The 12495-nt window shown below is 45.3% G+C and overlaps 2 protein-coding genes across 3 annotated transcripts in view; both read left to right on the top strand.

The window, feature by feature from the left end:
* The first annotated feature begins 1242 nt into the window (after window positions 1–1242).
* The window catches only part of LOC125883794 (butyrophilin subfamily 2 member A2-like), a 103260-nt gene continuing 92007 nt past the window's right edge, over window positions 1243–12495 (top strand). Inside the window, exon 1 of one of the 2 annotated variants that reach the window (XM_049568373.1) lies at window positions 1243–1369. The gene's annotated coding sequence lies outside the window, so the exon portion shown is untranslated. Of the gene's footprint in view, window positions 1370–7936; window positions 8064–12495 lie in introns of those variants that run through there. The other variant, XM_049568372.1, reaches the window with a different exon arrangement.
* Window positions 1411–4583, top strand: LOC125883798 (uncharacterized). The gene is made up of 3 exons (XM_049568381.1): window positions 1411–2049; window positions 3389–3742; window positions 3891–4583. The coding sequence occupies exons 1-3, from the start codon at window positions 1986–1988 to the stop codon at window positions 4115–4117; spliced, it is 645 nt and encodes a 214-aa protein (XP_049424338.1). The 5' UTR covers window positions 1411–1985; the 3' UTR covers window positions 4118–4583.

Genomic DNA, 12495 nt, shown 5'->3' with positions numbered 1-12495 from the left:
CAGCCCCCTTCGCTACCCTTGAGTCAAATAATTTTTCTTAGGTAAAAAATGCATCTCAAAGACGTCTTTAAGCAAATTCTCCACTGCTACATGTAATTTGAACATTCCCTGTATAATTATACGTAGAATTAGTAATGTCACCGAGTGTCCTGGGTTCGCCTAGCTAATAAGCAATAAATGGACAGGAGTCGAGACGACGGGTTCAGCGGCCACCGCTTCTCTCTTTATACTGAGCAGCACAGCAACACCTAACGGCGGAAACTCATCCACAACAGCCCTACGGCAACTCTGGAGGGACACAACGCTTTACATATAGAAATACATTGAAAAGTCAAAATAGTCTGTCACAGTAACATTGCCAACACTATACATCAGCAAAACGTCTTTGACCTCTTCATTTAGCCAAAAAGGCTAACAACGAGCGAAAACCTTCTTGCATGTCTGTTTACGTCCAAGATCCGACGTGAGGTGATGAACGCACTTTTTCCAGAAGTAGGGCTTTTCCAGGCTTTTCACCTCAGGTCCTTGGAAACCTCCGAGCTCTATGAATGCAGCTATATTACAAAAGTGGACGGCGATAAACATGTGAGAGCGAGGCGGCCGCCTGGCTCTCACCTGATCTTACAGCTGATTGGTTCAGGTGTCGACTCAACAATATGACCTTTCAGATAAAGTATTCATTTTTGTTGAATTTCAGAGATTTCGATTTGATGTGTCTGATCTGAAGGTTTATTCTGTGTCAGAAAACATGTTGTGTGACTGATGGTGAAGTTTAGTCATCACAGATACTGTGTATTAACACTGGACTGTTTCATTATTGAAGTAGCCTATTTAGCTTGTTGTATCAAATATGAAGCTCACAGTCAGACACAGTGTATTCAGCCTGTGTAGCTGAGGGGACAGGTCACACTGATATGATGCTGATTTACAGCAGAGTTCATGAACCATCAACAGAAACAACAGATCACCTGTAAAGCATTTTAATAAATCAGTCTATCATAATTAAAACAACTGGAGACTGAGAACAAACTGATAGATGAGTCTGATCACTTTTTAATGAATCACCGTCATACCTGACAGGATGTGAGTGTGTCTGTGACTTCCTGTACAGTCTGAAGGCTGCTGGAAACTGTCCGCAGCTTTTTGTCACCGCCTCCTGCTGCAGCTCTGCTCTCGTCTCCCCAGCAGGAGCACAGGAGCCCCTCCCCCCCTCCACTCTGGTTATTTCCTGTGCTGCAGTAATCCACCCATCGCTTTGCACCCGGCACTATCTTGGCTGTTTGCCAGACGCTGTTCTCGAGATGAAGACAGAGAAGAAGGACGGGGTGGACTGTGTCCGTGTTGGTCAGCGACGGTGCTCAGGCTTCAGGTGAGAATGTCAAACTTAAATATGATTATTAGCTTTTGTATTTAAGTGTGTTTGAATTGTGTGATTGCGCTCTGGTGTTAAATAAAGCAGCGTATGTGCTGCAGTCCCTCTCTAATGTGTGGAGCCTGTGTATGTATAAAACCCTCCTGGCTCACACATGTTCCTCCTGTGTGTCGGTAGTTTCTGTCAAGTCACAGTGTGTAGTTAGAGGTCGACGAAGGAGGAAACAAGAGGCAGCTGCTCAAAAATGGCCGCGTGTCGTGTCTTCGTCATGAACACCATGGTGTCAGCCGTTAGTTAGGGCGGTCACACTGGGTTCAGGCCTCAGAGCTGCTCTAACAAACAGGCTGTGAAATGACTGAGTGTGTGTCAGTCTGCAGTGATCACTGACACTGGAGTTCATTTACTCTCTGATAGAATAACACGAGGCACCTGAGTGAGGACCTCTTACAGTGTTTATGTGACACACTCAAACAGCTTGTCCTTTACACGCCATACACACTCTGTACAGTAGGTGGCGTATGCACCATCCACCGATGACGTAAGAGTGTTTCCGGTCCAGTGGTTAGCATCAGTCTGTCGGAGGCAGCAGTGTGAACTACATGTCAACTGAAGTATGTCCCGTAGCTACATTACATTTGGGCAACTTGTGGCTCTGATACTGTCTCTGTCAGCAGCAGGTGAGTGTGTGTGTGTGTGTGTGTGTGTGTTGTAATTCTGTGTGGCAAAGTTTACGTGTCCGAAGCATTTGTTGTGCGGTAAAAGTGTCCTCTGTTTCGTCGTCCCGTTGTCAGACGATGCTATTAAGCTAGCAGGCGACACTGCCAGTAACGTTAGCAGCTACTAGCCGCGGCGGTGGTGTGTGTTTGTGTGAATAACAGCTGATAGACGGATGCTACCGTCGTAGATCGTCACTGCTCATCAGATAGAGTGTCTGTCAGTAAAATGCGGACCATTTTCCCTGTCACGGCGGGAGTTTGCTGATGTTGTTGTGACAGCCGTCGACATACCACAGGATGCTAATGCTAGCTTACTAGCTAACAGAGTCAAAGACTTGTGTTGTGATCTACACTGAGATTCATTCAGCTGAACTCAAACAGGCAATAACGGGTCAACACTGCTTTTAATGTTATCTTTGTATATTTATTGATTTGGGACGACTGTGTCTGTGTTGTGTTTTTATTACTGTCTATTTTTCTGTTTTTTAGATTCAGGCATGGTCCAGCAAATATCATTGTACCTTGTTCTATTCTCAATATAAGACTGACCATGGAACATTATGTGGCTTAAAGGATCTGCTGATGTTAATCGACACATGCTTGATCATGATAGTCCTCTCTGTACGTGTCCTGAGATGTGCATCACAACCACAGCCTCACACAAACACCTGCCAAACAGTTCATTTCAAACTTTGTGGGATTCATTACATATATGATGTGTCTTTACGTTGAACTGTGACGATAAGGGACTGGGCAGCGCAGGTGTCTCTGTTAATGCTTGTTTACAAAACTGTATTCAGATTATTGATGTGATATCAAGTGGACCTGTGAGCTGTCTGTGCTTTCCTACAGCCTGAGAGTTACACATAGAGTCACAAGTGTTGGCGTGTAGTGTGGAGCAGCTCACTGTGGCAACATGTGATGCGCTCAGATTGACTTGTGATACTATCATCGTGTTTTACATCAAAGGTTACAGACTTTGTCTCATCAGGAGGCGGCTCATGATTGATCAGTTTTGTTGGGTTGAAAAGTCAAATGCCTCCTTTTATGGGAACACACTCAGAGCCTGAAGAAGAAAACCTTGTTAACAAAAACAGTTGATGAGCACCGTCATGTTAGCTGTGACCTGTGAGAGGAGCTTTAGACTCAGTCAGCCAGCTGACACAAAGAGGTTGACTGTTAAACTGACTTCATGTTACACCTCTGTGGTGGGACGAGGCCTTCTGTTTACACTGTGGAGACCTTAAGAAATGGAATCACATTTTGACCCTGGATGTTTATTTCTTTTATTGTTTTCCAGACTCTTCTGTGGTGCACGTGCACCCTGGAGATGACGCCACTCTGAGATGTGAGGCTGGTGATGTCTCTATCTCAGCTGTAGAGTGGACCAGACCTGACCTGGAGCCACCACAGTACGTCCTCTTATACAGAGATGGACACTTCGACACAACCGAACAGCATCCATCCTTTACAGGCAGGGTGGAGCTGGTGGACAGAGAGCTGAAGGGCGGAGACGTGTCTTTAACGCTGAAGAATGTGACCAGCAGCGATGCTGGAACATACGAGTGTCGAGTCAAATCAGGTGGATTTACACGTACAGAGAGAGCCATCCTCAAGACTGATCCAATCGGAGTCATTGAGCTGGAGGTTAGAGGTGAGTGTGTGGAGCTCAGTGTGTGTGTCTGTGTATCAGGTTGGAGCTGCAGTTTATTCCTGAGAGTCAAACATCAGAAATACACAAGACAAATAAAGGCTGTTCAACTAATCACACATTTACTGACTCTGATTTATTTAATCTGCAGGTGCAGAGAAGGAAAACTCCATGGGTGGAAACACAGAGAGTGAACACCCCGTAAACGGAAACTTCTCTCGTGGACACGTTGGACTGGGAGGTGTTGCAGTGCTTCTTGTAGCTGCTGCAGTGTTTGCTGTCTGGAGATATAAACGACGTTCAGACCAGAGATCAGAACGGCCTGCTGCTGCTGATGAAGCAGGAACCGATCAGCTCATGAGTCCCTCTGCTGTTTGAGACTGTTCCTCAGGTCTGCGCCTTCGGACCAGGGACACAACAAAGACTGCACCTGGAGCCACAGCTCTTTCCAGCCTTCATCTGCCAACTAAGGAAAGCAGCACTCTGTCTTCCATCCACTCGAGGAAAGTAGCCTCGAACATCTTGACCATGTCTGGCCTTAAAAACCTGGCAGGACCAGCTCGAGCTCACTTCTCTCACTGAACAACAAAAAGTGGGGAGAGGGGAAAAAGGGAAAGAAGGAGAAACTGTAAAACTTATTTATTTATTGTAAAATTGGTTGAGATTATTAAGTTGTGAAACACAAACTCATTCAAGCTGTTGTTACACTTCATTTTTTCTAAAATGAAGGACTTTATTTTAAGATGCAATTTTTCAAAAGCTTTAATTTATTTTCTCTCTTTTATTTTTAAACACATATCTGTATAGTTCAATGTTAAGTGACAATAAATATTGTTGAAATGTTTATGAATCGTGTTTTCTTTATGATTTGACAGTCAGACGTTGATACAACTACTAGGCTACTTCAGTACATCGCACTAAATCATGTTCGACATTAAGATGATCCGGACCTTTGCGTAAGGTAATTTTCTCTAACTGGACCTCTTTGAATGTAGTTGAATACCCCTGGTATGGTGTTTAATGTTGATTTATTCATGTCTGTTTCATATGTTGTGTTTTTATGGCTGCAGTAAATAAGCTCACTCCTCCAGAAAGCACTGCCTTATCATATACAGTGAATGCAAATATGATATTAAACATTATTTAATCTTTCATCTTTGGTGGCTGTTTTACATCTGCTGTTACAATAGAGACATTTCACTCAAAGGTACTGATACTTAAAAGACACTTAACTCAGATACAAATACAGTTTCTTGTGAAAAATATATTCAGATAAAAGCAAAGCTAAAATTACTAAAAGTTAAAATATACTTTTAAAGCAGTAAAAACCTGGAGTAAGCAGCCGTCACAGAGATGAAGAGACAATACAAACTCAGCAGCTGCAGTTTATAAAAGAAGTGCAAGTTAGATCCCACTGAACACTTTATGCTGTGTTATTACTGTAATTATCTGTGTATTTACTGTATGGGAAAGTCAAATGCCTCCCTTATATGGGACTGGCAGGATCAGTGGGGCTAGCCGTGGTACATACCCTGGGGGGCCAAGCGGTGTGGCTCGTCTGTCACTGTGCTGGTTCTTGATGTGTTGCTCCAGCTCCTCCTTAGTGATGTCTAGCTTCCCGCTCCTCATCCAGCAACTGTCGGGCATACTTGTAGGGATCTCTGAAGAAGCCGGCTCTTTCCCTCTCTCTTTACTTCCTCCTCCTCCTCATCCTCTCCACTCTCCGCAGCCTGCCAAGGCTTCGTTTGAGTTCATCCCACAGCTCCTTCAGGCCACCTTTCTCCTCAGATGCAGCTTTCCTCCAGCTCTGATGGTGCTACTGACGCTGGGATCGAACCGGCAAGAGGGTTGCCGGTTCGATCCCGGGTGTCGGAGCCCTTCTGTGTGGAGTTTGCATGTTCTCCCCGTGTCAGCGTGGGTTCTCTCCGGGCACTCCGGCTTCCTCCCACAGTCCAAAGACATGCAGATTGGGGACTAGGTTAATTGATAACTCTAAATTGTCCGTAGGTGTGAATGTGAGTGTGAATGGTTGTTTGTCTCTATGTGTCAGCCCTGTGATAGTCTGGTGACCTGTCCAGGGTGAACCCTGCCTCTCACCCAGTGTCAGCTGGGATAGGCTCCAGCCCCCCCGTGACCCTCAAGAGGATGAAGCGGTGAAGCAAATTGAACAAACAAAGTAAGTTATGCACCTTTGCCATTAACAAAAACTATTCAACCAGGAACAAATAATATATCTTATATACTGAGACTGAATGTTGCTCATTAGACATTCCCCAAACGAATTAAATTTCATATTTAACCACCACATATCTATGAGCGCTGACACCGCTGTCATCTAGTGAGACCTCACATTCAACTGGGCGCTATATTAAAACATCGACCACGGGTCTGACGTTTAAACTACGCATGAAAACATTAGGTTCTGTAACAAAACAACAGTAAAATATCGGTAGTTGCGACTTACAATTGTGCGCCTTTCCCTCACTCACCATTTCCGATGATTGTTGTGAAATGCATGCTGGGACACCTGGCTGTCTGAAGTCCACACAAGTCTGCTCCAACGCATCCCTGGTGAAATGGGCGTGGCGAGAACACATCCGGGCATTTGGACTGAACTTGGCTAGATGTGAACTTTGAATTGGAACAGAACTTGTGACTGATGACGTGTCACAAGTCCACAAGAACACATAATAGGTTCGTTTGAGATGAGCCTGGCCTGTGCAGATTCAATCACCGGCGATCGGCGCACAATGCATGCCGGTTAGTTTTGTGTCCAACTTCATCCCGACTTGCTCTGACATAAGCGGCGTTCATAAGGTTGGAGGTTCCGAGGTCCCGACCATTAACTCGGGGGAAAAGTGCTTTGAACACGTGGAATTTTTCGCTAGGGACATCGTACGGAAGTGTAGCAACCTGAGGACCCTGAGTTGACGTGGCATGATGTCACAGCAATGGCAGCCCCCTTCGCTACCGTTGAGTCAAATAATTTTTCTTAGGTAAAAAATGCATCTCAAAGACGTCTTTAAGCAAATTCTCCACTGCTACATGTAATTTGAACATTCCCTGTATAATTATACGTAGAATTAGTAATGTCACCGAGTGTCCTGGGTTCGCCTAGCTAATAAGCAATAAATGGACAGGAGTCGAGACGACGGGTTCAGCGGCCACCGCTTCTCTCTTTATACTGAGCAGCACAGCAACACCTAACGGCGGAAACTCATCCACAACAGCCCTACGGCAACTCTGGAGGGACACAACGCTTTACATATAGAAATACATTGAAAAGTCAAAATAGTCTGTCACAGTAACATTGCCAACACTATACATCAGCAAAACGTCTTTGACCTCTTCATTTAGCCAAAAAGGCTAACAACGAGCGAAAACCTTCTTGCATGTCTGTTTACGTCCAAGATCCGACGTGAGGTGATGAACGCACTTTTTCCAGAAGTAGGGGCTTTTCCAGGCTTTTCACCTCAGGTCCTTGGAAACCTCCGAGCTCTATGAATGCAGCTATATTACAAAAGTGGACGGCGATAAACATGTGAGAGCGAGGCGGCCGCCTGGCTCTCACCTGATCTTACAGCTGATTGGTTCAGGTGTCGACTCAACAATATGACCTTTCAGATAAAGTATTCATTTATGTTGAATTTCAGAGATTTCGATTTGATGTGTCTGATCTGAAGGTTTATTCTGTGTCAGAAAACATGTTGTGTGACTGATGGTGAAGTTTAGTCATCACAGATACTGTGTATTAACACTGGACTGTTTCATTATTGAAGTAGCCTATTTAGCTTGTTGTATCAAATATGAAGCTCACAGTCAGACACAGTGTATTCAGCCTGTGTAGCTGAGGGACAGGTCACACTGATATGATGCTGATTTACAGCAGAGTTCATGAACCATCAACAGAAACAACAGATCACCTGTAAAGCATTTTAATAAATCAGTCTATCATAATTAAAACAACTGGAGACTGAGAACAAACTGATAGATGAGTCTGATCACTTTTTAATGAATCACCGTCATACCTGACAGGATGTGAGTGTGTCTGTGACTTCCTGTACAGACTGAAGGCTGCTGGAAACTGTCCGCAGCTTTTTGTCACCGCCTCCTGCTGCAGCTCTGCTCTCGTCTCCCCAGCAGGAGCACAGGAGCCCCTCCCCCCCTCCACTCTGGTTATTTCCTGTGCTGCAGTAATCCACCCATCGCTTTGCACCCGGCACTATCTTGGCTGTTTGCCAGACGCTGTTCTCGAGATGAAGACAGAGAAGAAGGACGGGGTGGACTGTGTCCGTGTTGGTCAGCGACGGTGCTCAGGCTTCAGGTGAGAATGTCAAACTTAAATATGATTATTAGCTTTTGTATTTAAGTGTGTTTGAATTGTGTGATTGCGCTCTGGTGTTAAATAAAGCAGCGTATGTGCTGCAGTCCCTCTCTAATGTGTGGAGCCTGTGTATGTATAAAACCCTCCTGGCTCACACATGTTCCTGTGTGTCGGTAGTTTCTGTCAAGTCACAGTGTGTAGTTAGAGGTCGATGAAGGAGGAAACGAGAGGCAGCTGCTCAAAAATGGCCGCGTGTCGTGTCTTCGTCATGAACACCATGGTGTCAGCCGTTAGTTAGGGCGGTCACACTGGGTTCAGGCCTCAGAGCTGCTCTAACAAACAGGCTGTGAAATGACTGAGTGTGTGTCAGTCTGCAGTGATCACTGACACTGGAGTTCATTTACTCTCTGATAGAATAACACGAGGCACCTGAGTGAGGACCTCTTACAGTGTTTATGTGACACACTCAGAGGAGTTTTATCAGCAGCTTGTCCTTTACACGCCATACACACTCTGTACAGTAGGTGGCGTATGCACCATCCACCGATGACGTAAGAGTGTACCCGGTCCAGCGGTTAGCATCTATGGTTAGTATCAGTGTGTAGCAGCTAGCAGTCTGAGCTACATGTCAACTGAACCATGTCTCATAGCTACATTATATTTGGGCAACTTGTGGCTCTGATATCTACATGGATACTGTGTCTGTCAGCAGCAGGTGAGTGTGAGTGTGTGTGTGTGTGTGTGTGTGTGTGTGTGTGTGTTGTAATTCTGTGTGGCAAAGTTTACGGTTTGTCCGAAGCATTTGTTGTGCGGTAAAAGTGTCCTCTCCGCGGGGGCTAAGACAACATAACACACTGCTCTATGGTCAGTCTTGAAGTTGTGACATTACTACCGTGTAGTGTAGTTGATCTGGGAGCTTCATGCGGAGGCTAACGTCACATAAATGTGCACTTTACGAGCCTTTAGTATCGGTCGGCCTTTCCATGAATCGCCCTGCCGAGCATGATGCACCGAAGGCGGCGGAGAAAACGCAAACACACCGGGGTTCCCGGCTGGAGAGCTAGCAAGGCTAAAGAGCTAGCAAGGCTAAAGAGGCCCCAGGCTCTGTGTAGCTAACGCTAGGTCCCCGGGTATCAAAGAGGATGAGCTGAGGGTGGGGTTATCATCCCGGACAGCGACCCGGGACGCCTGCGTGATGGTTATCCCACGAACCCGGCTTCGTCCCGTTGTCAGACGATGGTATTAAGCTAGCAGGTGGCACTGCTAGTGACGTTAGCAGCTACTAGCCGCGGCGGTGGCGTGTTTGTGTGAATAACAGCTGATAGACGGATGCTACCGTCGTAGATCGTCACTGCTCATCAGATAGAGTGTCTGTCAGTAAAATGCGGACCATTATACCTGTCACGGCGGGAGTTTGCTGATGTTGTTGTGACAGTGGTCGACGTCACCGGATGCTAATGCTAGCTTACTAGCTACTCGGATCAACTCGGTAACTCAACCCAGGGTTAAGAGCCGTGAACGCGCACGCAGCGGACCAATCACAATCATGAGAGAAGCGCAGCGTCACAGAGCGTCACAGAGCGTCCTCACAGAGCGCCGTATGTGAGGGGAAACAGTATTTCTCATGAGGATCAGAGATTAATTCTACTAAAATATGAGGAGGAGAAAAGCAGCATTAGAGAAAAGGCCAACACCGTGGCAGCTGCAGGAGGAGGAAACACGCGTGGCAACACATAACGGGATGAATAATGTTTAGTTTTAGTTTAGATTAGTTTATTTGCACATAATGTTAAAAACAGACAGTATAACATTTACAAGATTAAAAAAGAAAAGTGCCGGAGAGGTTAGAAGCCACTAAAAGCTTATCAAAGAAATTCCCCTGTCAAAACATCAATGAAATCACATAATAGAGAAGAAAAAAAACGGGTGAGGAAAGAAGAAATAGAGGAGGAGAGAGGGAAAAATCAAGACAACACAAGGCAGCAAATAAAATGATGTGTAGGTTAAATGACTCATCACTGGTTCAAGTAGCTACAGTACCTGTACCTGTACACCTGACACTGATCACACCCATGAAATCAATGCTGCGCAGATGAATTGCGTGTATTACAATTATCGTCTAACATCATTGCGTCTGATAAACTGGTCTTCTTTGTCATAACGTTATATATGCTACAATAAAGCTTAAAGCTGACGCCACAATTAAATCATATCAACACCAAACTGATAGTCTGAATAAAATCATCCTGATATTGAGCTGTGTTAGAAATTAACAGCTGTGCAGAAATATTCCTAGTGTCCCTCTTTAAGAAACAGAAAGGAAAATCCCTCAAACACCATGAAGTGTAGACATGATAGGCTACTTTCCACATTTCCAGCAGCAAAGCTGTCAGTTAGGCCCATTATCTTTAACAGGGATCATTTCCTCCAACAAAACAAAATGTTGGCACTAATTAATGGTGCTATTAAGTGTCCGCTAATGATCAGTTTCTTTCTTATGAAGGGCTGGGATGAAAGTTCCACTTCTTTCCACTCCTTTTTGAACAGTCTTTTCATTGTCTGTTGTTGTTGCTTTCTTTTCTTTTGTAATGTTCAAAATAAACTTTCAAATCAAAATCAATCAAATGAATTAAACTTCCCGTCATGACTGGGCTGCATTTCTGTCAGCCATCAACAGCTGATTGGCCAGTGGGTGGTGCTTTTTATAGGATCAGATTCAACCCTGAACTTACCCTGCTCCGGAGCAGGATAGCCGTTCAGAGTGAGTTACCATGGTGATCTACCCCGATAAGAACTGAATCGGCTTCGTGAGACCGAAAACCCAGGGTTAACCCTGAAGTTACCTCGCTAAGACATTAATCCTGCTTCGTGATACAGGCCCCAGCTCCGTCATGACCTGTGTGTGTACTCCATAAGATTTCTCTGCCGAGCCCTCGCCAACAGAGGCCCAGATAAACTGCCCTCCTGGGCCTGGGTCCAAACACAACGCGCTCCCCGTGATCCTGTGGAGGCCGCCATTGTTAGTCAAAATTAAATTGTAGATATCTCAAACTAGAATTAGGGATAGTCGTAATTTAATTGCAGCTCTCTATAATCAAGTTGTGGATATCTTGAAAACAATTCTGAGAAGAGATATCTCAAATTGGAGATATCTTTAACTCTCATTCTGCCTAGGCAAAATGTAATTGCAGATATCTTGAATCAGGGTTTTGACAGTTATCTGTGAAAGTGGGAGGCGGGAGCAGCTTGCTATTCAATGAATCAAACCCATTCAAATCATTGACCACTGAAGCAGTATTTCTCCAGCCTAGCTATGAAATGCTAAAACGAGTTTTTGACAGGGATTTTCACTGTTCAGTTGTATTGTTACTGAGCCAACATCCAATGGAAAGCTTGCCATAATGAGCAACGAATGATATGCCTCGCGTGAGCAATGTTTTGCACAATCGTCATAATTACGCTTGAGATATCTTGAACTTCCATTCTGCCTAACTGAAACTGAATTACAGATATCTGTAAATGTAATTTAGGATGTGTGACGAGTCAAGTGTTGTTTTCAGTGATGTCATTGCTGATATCTGAATTACAGATATCTCTAACTGTCGTTTTGACTGGTCAGAATGAAGATGTAGATATTTTGAGTGACAATTCTTACTAGTCACGATGTAATCACGACTAGTCAAAATGAAGTTGTTGATATCTATAATGTTAATTCCGGATAGTCAAGCTTAAGGTGCGGACACACCAAACCGACATCAAAGAACTAGCAGCGACGAAAGCCAACTGTTGCGTTGTCTACGTCGCCTCACATCGCCCTGTGTCAGTTGCATTTGAACACACTACACGGACTACATCCGACGGCCAAATGGCACGTACGTTCTGCGCCTGCGTGAGAGAGAGCGGAGTGAGAGAGTGGTACATCCTGTCAGCCGAGGGGTTTCCTATCTGTGCAGCCGAGCACCGCAGCACCTCCACTGACTATTACATCCAGACGGTCCCGGTGTTTCCTCCTCAGGCCGGGGCTAGCTGGGAGGCTAGCGGAGGCTAACTGGCTGTGCTTCCCTCCGGTCATGCTGCGGCTAACGCTCCGCTAGCCGCTCCCAGCTAGCTCCGGTTTGTTATTCAGGTTAAAGTGTGAAGAAGCAGCGGGTCTGTGGGGCAGCTGAGTGAAGTGGAGCCTGAGGAGGAAGCACCGGTTAGCCCCGGTTTCACTACAGGCAGATTCACTCGCTACAGGGGCGAGGAAATAAAACCTGAACAGCCAATCAGAGTGATCTCTCTCACCGACAAGCTCCCCCGCCGATTCAGCATGCTGAAGACACACCGCAAAATCTAGGGCGACTGACGCTCACCGACGGCCTGACTTTGGTTGACGGCCAACCGTCGGCTTGGTGTGTCAGGGCCTTAAGCCATTAAATGTTAAAACATCTTG

The sequence above is a fragment of the Epinephelus fuscoguttatus genome, linkage group LG23 (genome assembly GCF_011397635.1).
Source record: "Epinephelus fuscoguttatus linkage group LG23, E.fuscoguttatus.final_Chr_v1".
Taxonomy (NCBI): domain Eukaryota; kingdom Metazoa; phylum Chordata; class Actinopteri; order Perciformes; family Serranidae; genus Epinephelus; species Epinephelus fuscoguttatus.
Note: the sequence above shows the minus strand (reverse complement) of the source record. Positions and strands in the feature narration are given on the sequence as shown.